The 19,749-nt window shown below is 34.9% G+C and overlaps 1 protein-coding gene across 1 annotated transcript in view; it reads left to right on the top strand.

Moving 5' to 3' along the window:
• The window catches only part of LOC134530598 (WD repeat-containing protein 11-like), an 87,943-nt gene that overhangs the window by 59,192 nt on the left and 9,002 nt on the right, over positions 1-19,749 (top strand). Inside the window, exons 20-22 of the mRNA XM_063365573.1 lie at positions 3,009-3,159; positions 14,171-14,337; positions 15,538-15,805. Coding sequence (XP_063221643.1) covers positions 3,009-3,159; positions 14,171-14,337; positions 15,538-15,805 — 586 coding nt within the window. The remainder of the gene's footprint in view (positions 1-3,008; positions 3,160-14,170; positions 14,338-15,537; positions 15,806-19,749) is intronic.

Raw genomic sequence — 19,749 nt, 5'->3', positions numbered from 1 at the left:
CACTAGGAATGCTTTAAAGGTACAGTAAAGTATCATTTAACCAACTTAACGTTGACAGCATCAACCTCGGATAAGGGGATAAGCAAATTAATACACACATACTTTGAAATTCTATAATGGTTTTCAGTTGCTATAATTGGTATTCATCATTTTTCGGGGTGATGTTTTTCCAACTTTTCTTCAGTGTAGATCCTTTCACGTCACTTGATTTGCTTTACCAGTAAATTGCATTATTGAGCTTAGGTGGGGTGTCTCTAGTCTGTCTGGTCTTAGTAAGTAATCTTAGATGTATTATTTTATTATTTGTTATATTTAGTCTCATTTAATTTATATACAGTTAGTCTTATTTAATGTGTATACAAATATTCTTTTCTTAAACTTTAAAAGATGTTGTGGCACTATTGTAATTAGCCTGGCTGAGTTCGGCATTGATGTAGGCAGTTCCTAAAAGCGACGTGCAGGAGAGGTAAGTGCTGTTGTCGGCAGTAGGAGAAACATGTGACGTCGCAGAACGATGATGGAGTGGTGGACGAAACTTTGGATAGCTGGCAACTGAGAACGGATGGCATAAGGTCGCTCAGGAAACAGTGTATCGAAGGTCAGTTAAACTGGTTGGCGACGAGAGTTAGTCACGCGATGGCAAGCACCGGCGGGATTGCGAGTCATTCTGAATGACGGGTGAGTTATTGGTAATACTAGCCAATGAGTCGTGTACAGTTTAACGTTTGCTGCAGTAAATGAGTTAGCTGGGAAGAATGGCTATATGAATGGTAACATGTGTCTTTTGGATCACCATATCACTTAAAATGTTAAAGCGGTGCAAAGAAGTTTCGCAGAGAATTCTGTGAGGATCACAAGATGTGCACCTGGTAACTACAAAAAAAATTATGATCACTGCCTGGTGCTGGTTCCATGGTTTTCTAGGCAGGCAAACCAGCTGGTAATGTGACCATCGATAAACCATGTAAGTGAACCATATTGACAATTTTCCCGAATTGACCACCTTCTATCGTTTTACAGTAAACTACATAGAAACAGCAAATTAGGACATCAAGCATTGGTACCCTGTTTGATACTTGTCCTTTAAATATTTCCTTTAAACATTATTTAATTAGTATGAACATTAATTTTGGGAACGAGCGCGGAAGCAACAAGCACGATCATAACTTCTTGAAGTGGATGTTCTGCCATACCCCAAACTAGGCGTGAACTGGGAACTGGCTAACATTCATTTATGCTCACCTTAAATACTGTTTCTTTAAAGACTGTAGTATTTTATTAGTTCTTTTAAATTTTTGTATGCATATAACTTTAAATCATACGGGACCCCTTAATTTACTGTATCACATATTATGTGAGCTATTTCATACACCAATATATAAGTTTAGTTTGAAACTGAATTACTACATCACAACCTGGCTCCTGGGCAATGCTCTAACTCTGTTGCCTTTCATAATTAATATATATTTTTATTGTTTTCAGTGTGTGGTTAACCTCCAATTTGTAGATGTTAGTTATATTAACTCTTTCAACAATGGTTAGATCTTTTCAATGTCCTCCAGCAAATGTTTCTACTGTCTTTATTGGGAATGACTCTTTCGGTCAGCTCAGATAAAATAAACCTTGGTTAATTGAGACACTATTGTATTTTCACTTGAATGAAAGTAAGTGATTTCTGTATAACTTTTTTTTATATTTTTCCCAATTATTTATACTAAATTTTACTTTGGAAAATTTGAAATCAGATAAAAATTTATAGCATTATACGTATATATATGTGTGTGTGTGTGTGTGTGTGTGTAACTTATCTGAGTTTTAAAAATGGTATGCACGTAGCTGTTTTTTTCATGATTAACAAGGCTGTGCTGTTTGTGTGCCGGGTGAACATGTTTAACTAGTACGTAACACTGTACTAGTTATGTGTACACAGGAGAAAAGGAATTGTAATGCTTATTAGGGGTCTGCAAGTATTCCAAAATTTTGAATTCAATTTGAATAATTCAGTATTCTACGCAAAATATCAAACCATACTATTTTTAAATTATTGGGTACCTCTAGATGCTCTAATAGTAGGCCTGTGCAAAGTTTCAACTAAGCAAATCAATTGAAGCTCTTTTTAATATTCGATTTGAATTTTTCAGGAAATTATATGAAGCTTCGGCTGTTATGCAAAGCTTCACATATGATGTAAAGTAAGGCATTTGTTGCAAAGCTTTAAAACATGGAAATCTTATATTCGCTCATGAAAAAATTTAATTTTTTTTGTATTGTACATGTTCTGCACGAATAGTTGTTTACTTTAAAAAAAAATTCAATTGTGACCTTAAGGTTTGCTTTTATGATTGCTTAATATTAATATTGTGCATGCTTAGTTTATAATTTTTATTGAATGGTATTTTATATAGGGCCCAATTGGTAAATCACTTAAATCAGTTCAAACATTACAAACGTTGAAATATTTATTTTAGTACAATTCAATATTATATAAAATAAAATAAGTGTAATGCAGCCTTGCTAAGAACAATATTCACTTCCCATCAAAAAACCGATATTCGCACAGCCCTATCTAATAGTCTACTGAAATTTCTTAGCATCACTTTAGTTCGTAACACTGTACCATAAACCCTCACTATTCTTGTAATGTAATGCTATATTTATACTTATAGTAGTACATCTTCGACATTCTCAATTTCTAAGTCATACAATTGCGGTCAATAATATTTTACTTTATCAGTAACGTCAGTCACACAAAAGTAAAAAAAATCTTTACACAATTAAAACATTTTACATGCTACTTGCGTGACGTATAAACAAAATTTTCACTTTTTAAAATTTTATTTCAAAAATATTTCATGTTTTTGAATAATATTATATTTTATTGTAAATTCAATTCATATTTTAAAAAAACCGGATTCGCAGAAGCTTAACAATAGTCATAAAATATTACCAGTACAATTGTTTGTTAATATTTTCAGCAGTGAAGAACGAGTGTGTTTGTGTTATTCCAGAAAGGTTGCTGCTATGGGAGGAAGTACAGAGAGTGAAACTGTGAGCATGAGCTCACCTTCGGTACTCGACACTAAACGCATAAACAGGTACCCAAGCCTGCAGCCTCTGGACACATGTTACGATGTGTTGTGTGAACCATACACATACCAGGTACTTGTACATTAAAAATTAAAAAATAAATCTATAGCATTATTTACATTCTAGTACATAATTAGATAGTAAAAATAATCATGTTTTGGTGTTAAGGGGCCCACCTCGTCAGGGGTGTATGTGTGTTAGTGAGGCGGGATGATAAGTGCGACGCTCAATGGTATTTCTAGCGCGGTATCGTCTCTAAGCTCAAGGCTCTGAACTGGCGCCCAGTCTTCTCGTCGTCAATTGATAACTGTGAAATTTGTGCGGTGACCGAATTTTTATATTACGGGGAAATGAAGATAAAGGTGTAATGCAAGTCCCTTAAGTGCTTTCAAGAATCTGTACCACTTGTTTTACACCTAAAAATTACTCTGAAAACATGCGTTTCAGCCATTTTAACTCTTCTAAAAATGCAGTTTAAAAACATAATCCAAAATTAAAAGTACTTTTCGGGCCTCAGCGAACTCTTAAGTGCTTTTCGTAAACATACCCCACTTGGATATCTTGAGTAGTTTTGAAATCGCGTTGTTTTTCCTGAAGCTCTGCACACCGTGTGTGTGACCAAGTAGGCGGGCCCCTTAAGGGGATTGGTGCAGGACAAAAAACAGTCATTCGTCAGAATTTGTTGGAAATGAGCTTAAGTGTTTCATAAATGCTTGTTTATTACTACTGTAAGGCCAGCCAGCACGTATATAAACTAGCGGGTTAGATTTAGCAAGTTAGTGGCGAGTGAGCTTCTGTGAGGGGAGGTTGTCGAAGGTTGCAGCTCTGAGGCCTGCCATCTAGCGGGAATCTTTCGAAGGTCTTCCACAATATCGCCTTTCTCTCTCTCTCCCTCTCTCTCCAACACGGAAGGAAAGCGAACCGCGATAACCAGCTCTTATCTTCGCTTCCCATCTCGCCCTATCCTTCATTCTCGGATCAGGTAGCCGCCCTTCCCCTTGTAGACTTTCGTGTTACTCCAGATTTTTGTACTCTGGTAGAGTTGACTGTGCTTAATAACATACCGAAAGTTTAAAGCTGTAGACCTTGTGCGTTATAACCGAAAATTTGCATTTAAGTCCTAGGTGACAGCAAATTAAAAACATTAAAATGCTACCCATTTATACAGTTTTTAATTTTGACTGTCCGTAAACTTACCAAAATAATCGAGAAACTGTAATTCACCCATTAATGTAAGAAAAAATTAAATTTTTAATATTTAAGATTAATTCACGACATATTTTTTTAATCTTTGCCACCCAGATAAAAATACGATTTACACCGATTTGAAGAGCCCAATGCGATAAAATGTCTAAATAAATGTTTATATTTATACTTTTAGCTTTAAGATAGTATATTTATAAAGAGTATAGCATAATTAGCTGCCTCATTAAAGATGCCCGAGCGTTGCAGTGTACTGCGGCCGTACTGATCTTTCACGGCCGGCGTGCTTTGAAACACGCTGCGTACTGCGATACTCAATAAACTTTGTCTTATTTAAGGATTACTTAAAATATATTTAAAGCATATGATAGGGTGTATTCATTTTACATCTATTGAGATATACATATTCTTTTTTCTTATATGAATGATTTTTGAGACAATAAAATTAACAATAGCTAAACCATTTCTGCTTGGAACTTGTAAATAAAAATTCTAGAGGACCTCTAGTTTCATCCTATGTGTGTTCGTATTTTGTTACAAAAATTTTATTATTAAAAATTATTTTAATACCAAAAAATATAATTATTTTTTATTTCTAATACATTATATTATTTTCGATCAGAACTATGCAAAATTTTAATGTAGCCTATATTATAAAAAATATATATTTAATTGTATAAAATTAGTTTACTACATAACAATTGAAGAAAACGATACACCGTAAATTTACTTATTGAGTTTTGTCACTTTTATAACATAATTCGTATGATAATATTATTTTTTCCAGAAAATAAATAAAACATAAGTTGTGTTGTAAAATGTATTGATAGAATTACATATTTAGTATTTTTTTCTAAGTTAATTTATTGGAGTGCTGCGCCTAGCTGACTTCGTTAAATTGCTAGTGGCAAAGAGCGGTGGTGGATGTTTTTGCAAGAGTTTGACCGTATTTTATGACCCTAGCTGTGAGAGGGTGTTCGTCCCAGAAATCTTAACGGTCAAGGAAAATAGCCTTTCTCTGTAGTCACGTACGGGTCTGCTACTCGCGCAATATCGTCAGTTTTATCACAACTTTCTGGGAAGTTCTATTGTTGTTTTTTATTTATAATTTATAAATTAAAGAGTTGATCATACTAACATTTTTACCTAAGCAAATCGCATCATGGAAGATTTTTATCTACGTTTGCAGCAAAAATCACTTGTAGTTAGGAAACTTTTATTATTTCAGAGTAAAATTCAGTCTGGAATTACCATACATTAAAAACCTTAGTTTTCTGGAGCAAAAAACGTCCCAGCACGAGCGACTTTAACACTGCTGCACACACACTACGCAGCTTGAAATACATCAGTGGTCAGACTATTGTACCAGACACTCAAAATATACACATTTAAACCTTGAAAAAAAAAAAAAAAACAGACAATATTTATGAAGTAATTTTGACGCTACGCTCAACATATTTATGTAACATGTAGTGAAATTTCTATAATAAAAAAATATTTTTTTCTTACCTTTTATGATTAAAATTACCAATTTAATAATAGGACGTTTAAACTTTGAGGTGTTTATCACAATTACCATGTAAGACATTATTTTATATTACTTTGGTACCATAATGAGAACCGACTTAAAAAAGTATTAAAGTTATTACATTTACGAAAAATTTTTGTGGATCATTGTAGAAATTATCATTAAGGACTCAACTTCTCATTATTGGTGTGATCACAAGGTTTCATCGGTAAACTTATGACGTGTTACTAAGAAATGTTCATTCTACTAGTGTACAAAATTTTTGCTTTGGGATAATTTTCCATGTATTAAATTTTTTTGTTTCTTAACAGCGAAATTCGTCCCAACCCGAGCCTACTTCCACAACCTCGCAGTAGTATACACTACGCGGTTCGGATCGCTTTAGTGGTCAGACTAATTGTATGGGACACTTAAAATATATACCAATTTAAAGATGAATAAATATGCAACAACGTTTACTTTAAGCGATTTCCACGTTGGGCTCTTTAAGTTTATGTAGGATGTATTTATATTTCCTTAAAATTGAATGAAAGTGAATTCGTTAACTTTAATGATTTAAATGGTCTATTTTATAGAAACATGTTTAAACTTTGTGCTTTTTATCACTATCCTCAGATAGGGCAATGTTTCTAGATTATTTTGGGTTCCATACTGACTGTCTACTCCATAAACTGCATTTGCAATATCCATTATTGTGGATCGTTGCAAATAATTGTCATTTTGGATTTAACTGCTCGTTTTTGGTGTGACGCACAAGGTTTGCGTGTTACTAAGAAATGTTCATTCTACCACTGTACAAATTTTCGGCTTTGGAATAATTTTCCATGTATTAAAAACCTTTGTTTCTTCACAGCTAAATTCGTCCCGACCCGAGCCTACTTTGGCAACCACGCAGTAGTATACACTACGCGGCTCGGATCGCTTTAGTGGTCAGACACATTGTACCAGGCTCTCAACAAATAAACTAATTTAAAATTTAAGAACTAAATCGTGATCGTAAAATGGCCGCCATGGTGATTTGCGATTTATGGAGAAATAACAGCAGTTAAAATCTTATGTACTTTCCAAGAGACATTATTACATCACCAATCATCTAAAGTAACAGGTTTACAAAATTTCAACATATTCAGTAACTAGTCAATTTTTTCATATGTGTTAGTATTAACAATCTGGACCATATCTAGTCGGTGAGGTCTGTATTGTTACAGACTATCTGTATTCTGGTATTTGGATTTTGAAGCTACTTAATGATTCTCTTTCAATGTCTATTAAAATATACCTAATGCTAATTGCAGGAATATTTCTACTCGATTTCAAAATTATAATTCCTGAACATTTGTAGCGGACACATTTCAATGTAACACATACCGTAAACCGGGGTAACTTTGGGACACTTTTTCCAGTTTTTTACTACTCCTGTTAGCTGTTAGCTGTTCTAGGACCAAAAATATTCTAATAAACAGCCTACATTGTTGTCCCAATCTTACCCCATTAATTGGGGTAAGATTGGGACAATACACTTTTTCGCTTACCTATAAACACTAGTAAAAATAATTTTGTCCCAATGTTACACTTAAGTTTCTTATTTCAGACATGAAGCTTGGTATTGAAATCATATTACAAAAGGTTTTAGCACATTAAATTGTAAATTAAAGTAATATTTACAAAATAATTAGTAAAAATAAGCGTAACAAATAGTTTACAATATATTCTTATATCATATTAGGAAAGTTCTTTGACTTTAAAAATTTCTAGTCGGCCTATTTGTACAGGTTGGTAATTTTTTGGACTATTTCATCCTTTGAATAGAAAACTTTGTCGGGCTTTGCTGGCCATTTCCAGTTTAAGGCAGACTTCTTAATAGCTGATACAAGTATATCATCATTTTTAAATTCGACAATACGCCCCGGGTACAGTTCGTCTTCGTACCTCACCAAAATGTAGTCTCTCACCGCCAGGTTCTCAATAAAACTTTAAGGTTGTAGGCTTGGCATTAATGGAGCACATTGCTCTTCCAAGTCACTGAAAGTTACGCTGTCTTCAGAGTCTCTTAGCGAAAACTTAGCATAACCATCATCACTGCTGCTCTCAGTGCTGCTCTTTCTTCTTCGTTTTTTTCTGGTGTGGTACATGCAGTAGTGCTTCCGCACATTTGGAAGTAGATGGTTGGGGATCAGGTGCAGATTGGTGATGTTCAGATGGTGGTAACGAAACAGCTTTAAGTTCTTCTGCTGAAACACTTTTTCCTGGAAGAACATTCAGTTTCTTCTTCCTCAGGATTTTGCGGACTTTGGTAGTTTCTTCCTGTTTTTTGTAATTTTTTCTAGGAAGCTCTTCCAGACAAGGGAAGAAATAGATGAATCTAGGCTCCCTGAAGGCAATCTTTTTAGAACCACCTGTCTGTCAATAGGATAAATTCCTGACTTGCGGAATCCGGAAATCATGTTTTCTGGACCTGTAACCAAGCCATCGAAGAGGTTTTTCAAAAGTGTTGGAAATTGATCCTTCGGTACAGATGTACACCGACTTCCAGCTGCAGTTTTCTTCCAATTTTTTAGTACCTTTCGCCAGGCAACTTTCATTTGTCGAAAGTAAGCCACGTCCAGTGGCTGTAGGAGGTGGGGTAGCATTTGGAGAAAGTGCTATGAATTTTATGTTGTTTGTTTCACACAGCCTTATAACCTCCATATTGATGTGGGAGCTACGATTATCACCGATGATAGCTTTTGGTCCTTCCTGGTGGTTTAGAACAGGCAACATTAAAGATGTAAACCAGTCTTCAAAAGCATGCCCATCAAACCAACCAGATTTAGTTCTATTGTATCGAGTACCCGAGGGTCCGTTTTCAGTCTAAGTTGTCCAAATCTTCTCCGCCTTATAGTTTACACAAGGTGGTGCTACATCCCCTGCTGCATTTCCACAAACAACTATAGATGTGCACGCTTTAGACAAATTTTTTATCCTCTCAGGCAGGGGCGCAACAACAGGGGGAGGCAAGGGTATTTTGCCCCCCCCCCCCCCCCCCCCCCTTCTGAAACCTTGAAGTGGGGGCAAACGGGGGCAAAGAAAGTGCTGTGTAATCAATTTTTAGATAATAAAACTGCTTAAATAGCACCATTTTCCACCTTGAAATACAAATTTTCCCGGGGGAGGACCCCCGGACCCCCCGCTTCAATACGGGGGATCGATGATTCTTTATAAAAAGTTATATTGCCCCCTCCTTTGGAACTTTAATTGTTGCACCCCTGCTCTCAGGGTACTTAATTCCCCTCTTCGTGATGATTTTTCTGGTTCCAGAATTGTCTACAAAGATTTGTTTCGTCGTAATTCCAAATATTCACTTTTGGAATTCCTATCAGCTCCTTTTACAAATTATCAAAAAACTTATTCACAACCTTTTCTTCTGTTGCTGCTCTAGAGTAAGAAAATTTTTTTTGCTGTTCTCTGAGTTAATATTGCTTTGTGCCGTCGCATGAACCCTTCCGCCCAATCATTTCCTGGTAAATTGTTTTAAAATCGTAGCTCCTTTCTTCCACAGCGGTCCAGGTAGGACTTGACAACACATCGAAGTTCAAACATATCCACAGGAAATCCATAGTTAGACACGGCTACAATGTGACTTACAAATTGCAACTACTCTTCATTTGTGAAAACAGGAGCTCGGTCGACAGCTTTAAATTGGTTTTCCTGGTTTTTTAGGTGCAAAGTGTTTTTTGGAATACCATATTTTGTTGAAGCTTTGCGAATCGACAATGTTTTGTTCCGTACAGCTTGCAAGGCTTCATTCAAGTTTTCCTCTGTGTAATTTTTATATGGCCGTGTACCAAGAACATGTTTGGGATTTATTGGCATGGTTGGTCGCTTTATTCTGAAAAATATGAAGAAAAAATGCAGTAAAACATATTACGCCAACTTTTGGGCAACTTTGGGACAGTCCCAAAGTTACCCCACCAAGTGATGAAAATTTACTATTTTGAGGTTATAAAATAAAATGCAAGTATCAAAAACATTAGCATCACATTAAATGGATGTCAAGGCTTGTACTTCTTCAAATACATACCTGTCTTTCGTGAAGTATTTGCCGTTTTTAAAGTGCGTACAAAAGTTTACACAAAAACAAAAATATTAACAACATGTGGTTGAAACCAAATCCACTGCCTCTATCCCACCAGTGCAACTACAGCTTCAAATAAATGCCATGAGATAGTAGCACATACCAGCGAATATAGAAGCGGTGATTGCGTACCACTTCTAAATACATGGCCTTGACAGGAAATCCTAAAGCCAGAAATTACTCACTGTCCCAAATTTACACCCCCAGTCCCAAAGTTACCCCGGTTTACGGTACTGATTTTCGAGTTGTGTTGAGGTTTCACATGCCACTTCGTGTACACCTGCTCTGGTAACAATTACTCATCACAACCGGTGCTGTCTGTACGAGCGTCTTCACAAGTTATCCTGAAATATGTTCTTAAATATTAATTCAAGTGAATTCTTAAAATCCTAAACACCTTATCTTAAGTGTCGTAAATGAATCGTTATATTTTGTAAATCCATAATAATATAGGAGCCAACATGGCGCGAAGCGATGGACGCGATACGAATAATATTTTTTTTACCAACCACTACATCAGTAAATATTTATGGTTTCCATTCGCTATGAATTCAAGCATGTAACATTTGTACTGCTTCTTCAATTCGGCCACAGTTAAATGGGAGGCTCTGAATCACTGAAAACTCCTCAACAAAATCAACGATGAATCACAGGCATTACAACAAACAGTTGTCACAAGTCAAGTAGCCAATGAGCAGGTGACATTTTTCGAGTCCGTAGAGGATTGTTGAGACTATCGTACAGGTCATTGGCAACGTGCCCTTACGCGCATGGTTAATACCCGCATGAGTAGAGTGTAAAGGCGTAAGCATGAGACACATCTAGGTCCTCATCTAACCGCGCACACTTAGATTTAACTCAGGATAGGGTGAAAAATGTTTACTAATTTTGCAGTCCTAACAGTCACCAACGAAACGCCAGCAAAATAAATAAATAAGGCCACGAATATTGTTCGTGAATGAAGGCGAAACTGATACTTTGGAAACGTTACCAGCAGATATTAAATAATGTTTAACTATTATTTACGTAGCTTACTTCTTAAAACTGCATTCATGTAAACTGATTTTGTGTGAGACTATGTTGAGTGTTTTCTGCTACACTTATTTTTCTGAAAAAAAGTCTATAGTGGCTTAATAAACTTGTTAACATTGATGCCTGTCATAAAAAAAATTCAAACGTAATTATACGGATACATGTTGAGTATAGTTTATGAATGGTTCACGCATTGCTAAAAAAAAAAGCATTTTTACAATTTTACACATCTTTTTGTTGTCGCATCGCGTCCATCGCGTTGTACATACGCAACTCTGAAAAATAAATGTATGTTAAAAAAGCTATAATAAAATAATCTCTTATCTTTCTTTATTCTTTTTTCTAAGCGCTCTAATGGCTTTCGATAGTTTTGTTATTTTGTGTACTCTGCTTGGTGGAGGTTTCTTCGGCATTTTATTCCTGAATAAATCTCACGTTTACAACAAAAAACATCTAGCTAAATCACTGTGCTAAATAATAACAGAGAATAACCATTCAATTATACGCCGAGCTAGACCAAACACGTTCTCTTATCTACTGAAAATAAATACGTTGACCTTCATATCAGTTTCGCGCGAAATCCCGTCTCCCCTTCGTAAACAGGAGACAGCTGTGGCTGGGTGGGAACGAGAGAAAACACTGGCTGCAAACAGTTGGGGAAACTGTCGCAAGGTGTCACTACTGTCCAGCGCGCTCCATAATTTCTCGTATCCGAGCTTGCACGCTGCTCAAACTTCTACAGCTACGTTTTTACTTTAGGTCCGACTGCAATAAGCTAAAGACTAAAATAAAGTCAATCAATCTGCCGACAGATATGTTGGCGTTTGAATTACAAATGAAAACGCGAATGTTATTAAATTCGCAAATGAATATCACGCAATTTCGTAGCAGCTCATTTATTATTATTCAAATTGTAAATACGTTAAATTAATAATGATTACAGATAAAATAATGGTCACAGTCATATCTCCCGTGTCTGAAAATTTATCTGCGAAAGTTTTACCACTGAATTCTTTATAGTTTATTAATAAAGCTTGAATTTAAAAAATTCCCGAAAATCAGCAATAACTTAATTAAAATAAAAATTAAAAAAATAAATTTTACACCAGAATGGTTCAAATCTTCTCTAGCAGCTGAATCATTAACAAATATATTGTTTTTTTTAATACGATGCTGGTGCACCAATCCCCTTAAAGACAATTGTTAATTTTACTAAATGAGCTTTGCCCGAGTTTTAAGCTTAGAAATTTAGACAAAAGGTAAGACGTATATCTCCTCAATAAAAATTTATTTTCCAAGTGAATTTCGTTAAAAAAAGTTTATATGCATATATGCAAATATTTGCATGGTCTCGCACACACTGCACACGTGTGTGTGCATGTATGTGCACTTTCACAAATAAATGGACTCTGATTGGTAATTTCTGGATGTTTAGAACAATTCAAATAATAGTACATATAGTAATCTTGGTGATCTTTATGCCATAAATGTAATGCTGGTCGAAATAAAAATATATATATATTTCTCGGTCATTACTAAATGAGGTAGTCTAGAGAGAGAGAGGGTAAGTGTCTTGGTACTGAAATAAAATCTCACAACAGACCTTTCTATCATAGACAACACCTTTCATTAATAGGATAAAATATATATAGGACAGGAAATAAAAAAAAATTAACAGCTGAACTAAACGATTCTTAAATTTGTGAAGTAAAGAGTCAGACAACTGTAAAACATTTTTCAGATTTTTGTCACATTGTTGGTCAATTGTCGAAATTTATTTGCAGCAGAATTCATTTTTACATTTGATTCTTTTTTTTTTTTTTTTTTTTTTTACTGCACTCATGTTGGATGGTTAATATTTCAGTTTCAATTTAAGTTTAATAGTTCTGATCTATAATAATAACAGAGAGAGTTTGTCACTTTTTGTAATGAGCAATGTAAGAATTTTTGGTATGTAGCTATCATATTTTATTGACATATTGTGGTTTTTAAAAGAATAAAATGTATTGAAAACTTATAATGTGTACTACAGTAGGGTGAAACCATAGTTTTAAGTATGCATGTGACATTAAAGGATTTGACAGTTTTTAAATTATATATTTTCAGTTTAGTACATAGAATTTTTCATTATTAAGTACCAAAACTGTGGGTTTTCTCAGGTACTTTTATTGTCATTTTTCTGTTAATGAAGAAAATACCAGGACCAAAATGTTTATGTGGTTAACCATGAAATTTTTGTAAAAAATATTAAATATTAGTAAATAAAAATATATTTTCACCCCATCTAACAGATTAAGAAACTTATAGTTATCTGACCCCGTCATAAAACTGGACTTAACCGAGTTCTCTAGTAAAAAGGGAAAGTTAATTGTATTAATTAAATGGTGGATAGTTCAGCAATTAATAAACAACATTTATGCCTTCTTGAATTAATGGCTTAGTGCACAAGTATTGTTTACATTTATAATTTTTGTTGATTTTGGGATTTTAGTGTTTTCTGAAGAATCAAGAGGCAGTTAGTTTGTGTACAAACATAGTGTGTCCAAATAAACCATAAGTCTATAATTCTTAGTGTTAATTTATCGTAGGAAGAATAAACTACAAGGTTTAATGATGTTAGGGTCTGTTTTATTTTTAAAAAGTCCTTAATTTTATATAAAACTTCTTACGGTCCCTTAAATGTCCTTAAATTTTAGTATGGTTTCTGTTATTGTTATTTATAAACATTTTATTTCAGTTGCATAAAAACTTATTGTTTCTCTTGGATTTTTTTATGATTTGTTTTTGACTCTGGCAGAAAGGAGTACTTGCACTTGCAATTAGCGGGTGTTCCATAATGCTGTATGTGCAACGCCTAAAATACTCTTTGTGCCTGCATTTTTTTTGTGAGTTGTGAAGCAGAGGATTTTTCGAGGAGTTTCTTAGTTTTTGAATAATAATTATATTTTTCTTTTTTGCGAACTACAGGATAGAAATATAGTTACTTATATTAATCTACATCAGAAGTCATTGAAACTGCTTAAAGCTTCTTAATTTTTATCGGAATCTAAAGGTGGGAATAGGAATCGAGGATCTAGCAAATGTTGATGCAGAGGTACCTGGCGAGCAGTCGACTGGCGTGCGTGTGTGTGCGTGCGTGGCTGACGGGAGCTGGAGCGGCCGCGGGGGGAGGGGGTCTGTGACGGGGGCCCGGGCGGTGCCGGCAGTGCTTGCAGCTGGAGCGGGTGAGCCTGCACGAGAGCAAGCGCGGGGACTACCAGCACACCAGGAAAGTGATCGAGCAGCTCATCCTGCTGGGCGAGATGGACCGGGCCGTGCAGCTGCTGCTCGAGACGGAGCTCGACAACCCCAACTACTACACCGATGCCATCAAGTGAGTCCCGCCACCGCCGCCGGCTTCTACGCTCCGTGCCGTTCCTTGGATGCAATTTAAATGTCAAATCATTCTTTAAAGAATTAAATATCTTGAGTGAATTAAACTAAACTGAGGGTGTAACTTGGTTTAATGGATATTCTTTCAAAAGTTTAAATATCCAGTTCGTGCAGAATACTAGACATAGGTATTCTTATGATTTATAATTGCTAATGTCAAATTTAACACATGTACATAACCTGGATTTTGTGAATAAAATGTAAAACAAAATGGTCCTTTCAACTTTTGCTCAGTGCTAATAAGTTAGAGAAATTTTTTGTGATTTTAAATTTATGATACTACTTTGAAAATATCATTTCCATGTTCTAAGTTGTATTACTAATTGTTCGAATAATCTGTGTAAATCATGAATTGCATGCAATGAAATCACAGTTGGTAGCTACAATCAGGAGATATAACTGTCGTCAGTATAAATAAAGCTATCAGGTGTCATGCATGATTAATGTACTACATTACTTTGTAACATGCTTTGGTAAGTAGCCATTGATATGATCACAACAGTGTGGCTGTCTCCTTAACAAATGTTAGGGTTTTGAGCCCTTTTTGAACTAAAATGGAAAACTGCTCATTTTGTATGAATTTTAAATTCTAAAATATTTGCAACATTTTAATTACATTAATATATATTTTAACCTTCAACACATATTTAATTCGTAACTTTAAAGTCGAAAATGCACACCTAACTTAACCATCCGATCAAACCATTTTACAGTATTTTAAGTGTAGCCAATTTAAACTCACCAACTGTTCATTTTATTTGTAGGTAGCAAAAATGAGTATTGTCATGCCACTCTTTCAGAATAATTACAATAATTAGAAAGAAAAAAAACTGAAAACACCATTAAAAATTTTTAATTAATTTTTTTTATAATTCACAACTCTAGACTTAAACCAGAAAATTCCTCTGCAACTTTACGTTTGACTCTGTTTTTAAGGACTCACTAAAATATGATCAAGTGTAAATTCAACTCGAGTCGAAGGTTTTATTACTTAACTCAGCTTGACTCGTCCGTCTCTATTAGAAACTGTGCCCAACTTTTTTTGTAGCTTGGTTACTTTTTTTCCTTCCCCCAACTGTGATTGCAACTTGGTAACTGCCCGAAGCCTGGGTGGAGGTACGTAACGTGGTGGTTGGCCCAGAGCCTGCCTGGTGGCCACCATCCAGTCCACGGGGGCCGCCCAGAGCACCATCAAGCTCGTGGCCACCAACCTGATAGCCAACGGCAACATCTGGGAGGGCGTGCAGCTGCTGTGCCTCATCGGCAAGGGGCTGGACGCGTGCCGCTACCTCGTCTCCTACAACATGTGGGAGCAGGCCGTGTGGCTGGCCAAGGCCGTGCTGCCCCAGGCCGAGACGCGCGAGGTCATGCGCAAGTGGGCCGACCGCCTCTGGGCAAACGACCAGAAGGTACGGCACTTGGAAACATTGTACTGTGGGCACTTTCCATAGTTTTGGAAGTTTATTTTTATGAAAAAGCTCCTTGTTACGTTTGCTAAAGAAGAGCAATACTCACACAACAGTAGGTAAAATTTTAATGGGAATATGAGTGTGTGCGAAGAGTGATTTCAAGTCAAAGACTTGGGGATTTTTTTTTTTGCACCTATGTATTTGTTTTGTTGTTGTTGTGTAATGATAGAGCCATTAATTTGTATTAAATTCAGAACTATAAATACATTTAATTTTAAGATCATTTTAGTAAAATGAGTACAGTTTATAGTTTCCATGCTAGTTACAGCCATCTACACATAATTTTTTTTAGCATTAAAAAATATAATTTTCCCTACAACTTCTGTAATAGTAAAATCAAAATTAATTAATTAATTTACTTTAAAAGTTGCATTCTACCTATTATCATTTTGTTACATTTCTTTTAAATTTATATTTATTTTAAAACTTTTTTTGTTAAATTTGTAACAAAATGCACAAAAACAACCACACCACCAACCATTATTTAAAGCAGATTTAAAGGGTTGTAACTTGAACCACACTTGATGTTGAGAGATGTATGTAATTTCCCTATTAGGTAATACAAATTATTAGTGCTCTATCTTGTAATATGTAACTCTTGAAAGAGCAGTTTTATAGCTTTATTCTGAGAGTAGGTGCACTTTGCACACCATAGTGACTGACTGTGCTTGTATGCTTGTGGTGTGCAAACATACACTTTTCGTGTGGAAATTGGAAATGATGATAGACGAGAACACAAGTTGAGCATAGGAAGTTCTAATGTCTGCAAATTTAGTGTATTTATAGTTAAATGAATTTGGTTATTCTTTGTTACTAAATTTTAACAAAAATTAAATTAAATTAGAATATTAAATTACGGTATTCATGTTTGGTATTTTGTGTTTAATGTTTAAATTGTCTTCATCAGTAAAATGTTAAATTAATATCATTTTCATGCATGTTTTTATTATGTTGTGAATGTGTAGAAGAATGCTTGGATAATATCGGGCCCCTGAAGTCACATGTAAATGTGCACCTGAAGAATGCGAAGTGCATCTGAGGCTACACCATCCAGTGATTAAAAAAATATTGGGTCTGGGTGTGTATGTGTGTGTGCATGTGAGTAGGTGAGACATTAGAACTGACCTATATGTTTTGCAAGTGAGGATTGTATATTCAATCTTGGATTTCTGTCCTTACATGTGAAATATATTGCTACATGACTTATACATGTTCTCTGCCATCAGGTTGGTTCCACTTGTGTGTGTGATGCCAGCTTGGTGGTACAGTCTCTGATCCTTTATTAACACCATTTATTAAATTTTAAAAAAAAATTAAGAAAAAAAAAAGGCTGATGCTAGTACTACAAGATGTCTGTAGGTCTCAAAAGTCACCAAAAAGTAGCTGTACTTGACTGGTAATGCTGTAATCATGTATTAGAAGTAGTGATGAGCCGATACTGTTTTGTACCGATACCGATACGAACCGATATCCCCTGCCGATACACCTCATATGCCGATACCGATACATACTTCAGAAAACACATACTGTATAATGTTTTTAAGATATTTATTGAGAATACAATAACAAACACACACAAAATCTTACAGTTTGCTTTCACACCGAAGAGAAAATGACTTAGGCAGTAAAAGAAACACAGTTTTTAGGAAGCAATAGGGAAGTTAATTAATGTTTAGGGAAGTTTTAATTTTAAAACAAAAATATTAAACTTGTTTACTACAACTTTTATGTTTGTACACAGAGCACCTCTCAGATGCCACACTACCAAGCAAATATAGTTTTTAGGAAGCAGCACTATAAATATTTTGAATTTTTGTTCAAAAAAACTAACTTTCGCAACTTTTGAGGGCTCATGGAACCACATCATAGAGATCAGGAATTACGTTGCGAGAAAAGGTTGTCCTGTGTGGTATTTTGTACCTCGGCTCGAGGTATCTCATCAGATTATTGAAACCTGAAATAAAAAATATAGGGATTCTAATCACATCACATATTATTATGTAACTTAAGTCTATAAATAGCAACATGAAAAGTATAGCCTACATTAGGCCTAACTTAACACATCATCCATGCAAGTTAAGCAAAGAGTTGCAAAGTTAAAATGTGTTAGGCCTAAGTTAAAATGTTGCTTACCTTCTGACTTCACAATACTAAAAGGCAAAAAGTCTGTGCAAATCTTATTTACAATCAGTGATGTTATTTCTGTCGCCCTTTTTTGAGTAGGGGGATAAGGTATGTTCCTCTTAAACATTTCCGAAATATCTTCTTGTTTACTGGTGTCTTTTCGACGTAATATATCTTCTGTGTGCACAATTTTGAATGATGATGGCATTGTAGGCCTACATTCAGACGATGTTGCGGCAGTTTCAACAAACGATGTCACAGCAGTTTCAGATGATGACGGTGATGCAGACGCCTGCGGAACATCTAACTTTAGTAATTTATTATTTACAGATGGATGCGATGTTTCCGTGTGACGCTTCAAATTAATAGTAGTGTAAGATCGCGTGTCCTTTCCACCACGAGAAACAAGGCAGTGACAAATATTGCATAAAGCCTTTTGGTCATTGCTTTTACTAACAGAAAAGAAACGAAAATAATGTTGTTTGACGAAATCATGGAAATAGTAAACAAACAAAGGTATCACTAACAATCGTGACGTAGAATCGATCTTGCTTCGAGACAATCGCAAACGTCACTCTCGCATGCGAAATGACGACTGCGCAGCCATCGATCGTTGTTGTTACTTACATGCGTCATGCGATATCGCTGAACAAGTGACGGCTTTAAGTGTAGGTCTAGGTTAGAAAATATTTGGTGGCACTTTATGTTAAAAAGACGTGGTTTTCTGTGAATAAAATTTATTGTTTTAAATCCTGCGTGTTTTTATATGGACAGCCGATTTATGAAAAGTTTTCTATCACAATGGGTGAAAATAAATAAAAAAAATTGTGACTATCGGCAAAAAAAAGTATCGGTCCGGACGATTCCGATACGTTAATATCAGCCAATATTTAGTATCGGTTATCGGTATCGGATCAGTACTAATTGGAAGTAATGGAATATTTGCTAACTTGCATTTTTATTTTGAAGCCTGACTTAGATTATAGCTGCACATTAAATATAAATATTGTAATTAGAGTCTTACCACTTAATTAATTTGAAAATTATATCTAAAAGTTAGCTTTCTAACATAGAAGTCCACATGTTCCTGTAAATAGTAAATCTACATTTTTGTTTTAAGTTAAATTTATACATTTTTTTTATTTACAAATCTACAGTTTAATTCATGATTGATAGAAATATTGCACACTCGACTATCAAAACAAGGAGGTCATTGTCTAAATGATATTTTTGAAATTATCACCCCTATTCACATTTTACAACTATGAAATCAGAATTTTGGTACTTCTTTATGAAATTTAGAATACTAGAGGAAAATTACCATCTACATCTTCAGATGGACAAACAGAAAACATTGTGTAGTAAAATTTTCTTTAAGTGGACCTGAATATATGTATTTTAACATAATTTGGTTGATGATTTATTTCATAACTGAATAAAAATCTAGGATTTTATTTGAATTAGGTAAATTTTGCAGAATTGACCTTGAGCCAAAATGAGAGGAAAATCACTGTCCGTCTGGTAATTTCATAGAAAAGCAACTCCTATCCTCCTAATTGAAGCCTATTCACTTTGAATAAAGCCCAGGCAATGCTGGGTACTTTAATCAGTTATATAGATATGTATATAGTTGTTATAAAAAATGTAATAAAAGGTCTACAATAAGTCCTGAAATTGGTGCACCGGGTAGTATTTGTAGACACCTGTGCCAAGCAATGTTAATATGTTGTAGGTACAGAAATATACACAGTTACAAGGGG

The sequence above is a fragment of the Bacillus rossius genome, chromosome 3, assembly GCF_032445375.1.
Source record: "Bacillus rossius redtenbacheri isolate Brsri chromosome 3, Brsri_v3, whole genome shotgun sequence".
Classification (NCBI taxonomy): Eukaryota; Metazoa; Arthropoda; class Insecta; order Phasmatodea; family Bacillidae; genus Bacillus; species Bacillus rossius.
This window is presented reverse-complemented; position numbering and strand designations above follow the sequence as displayed.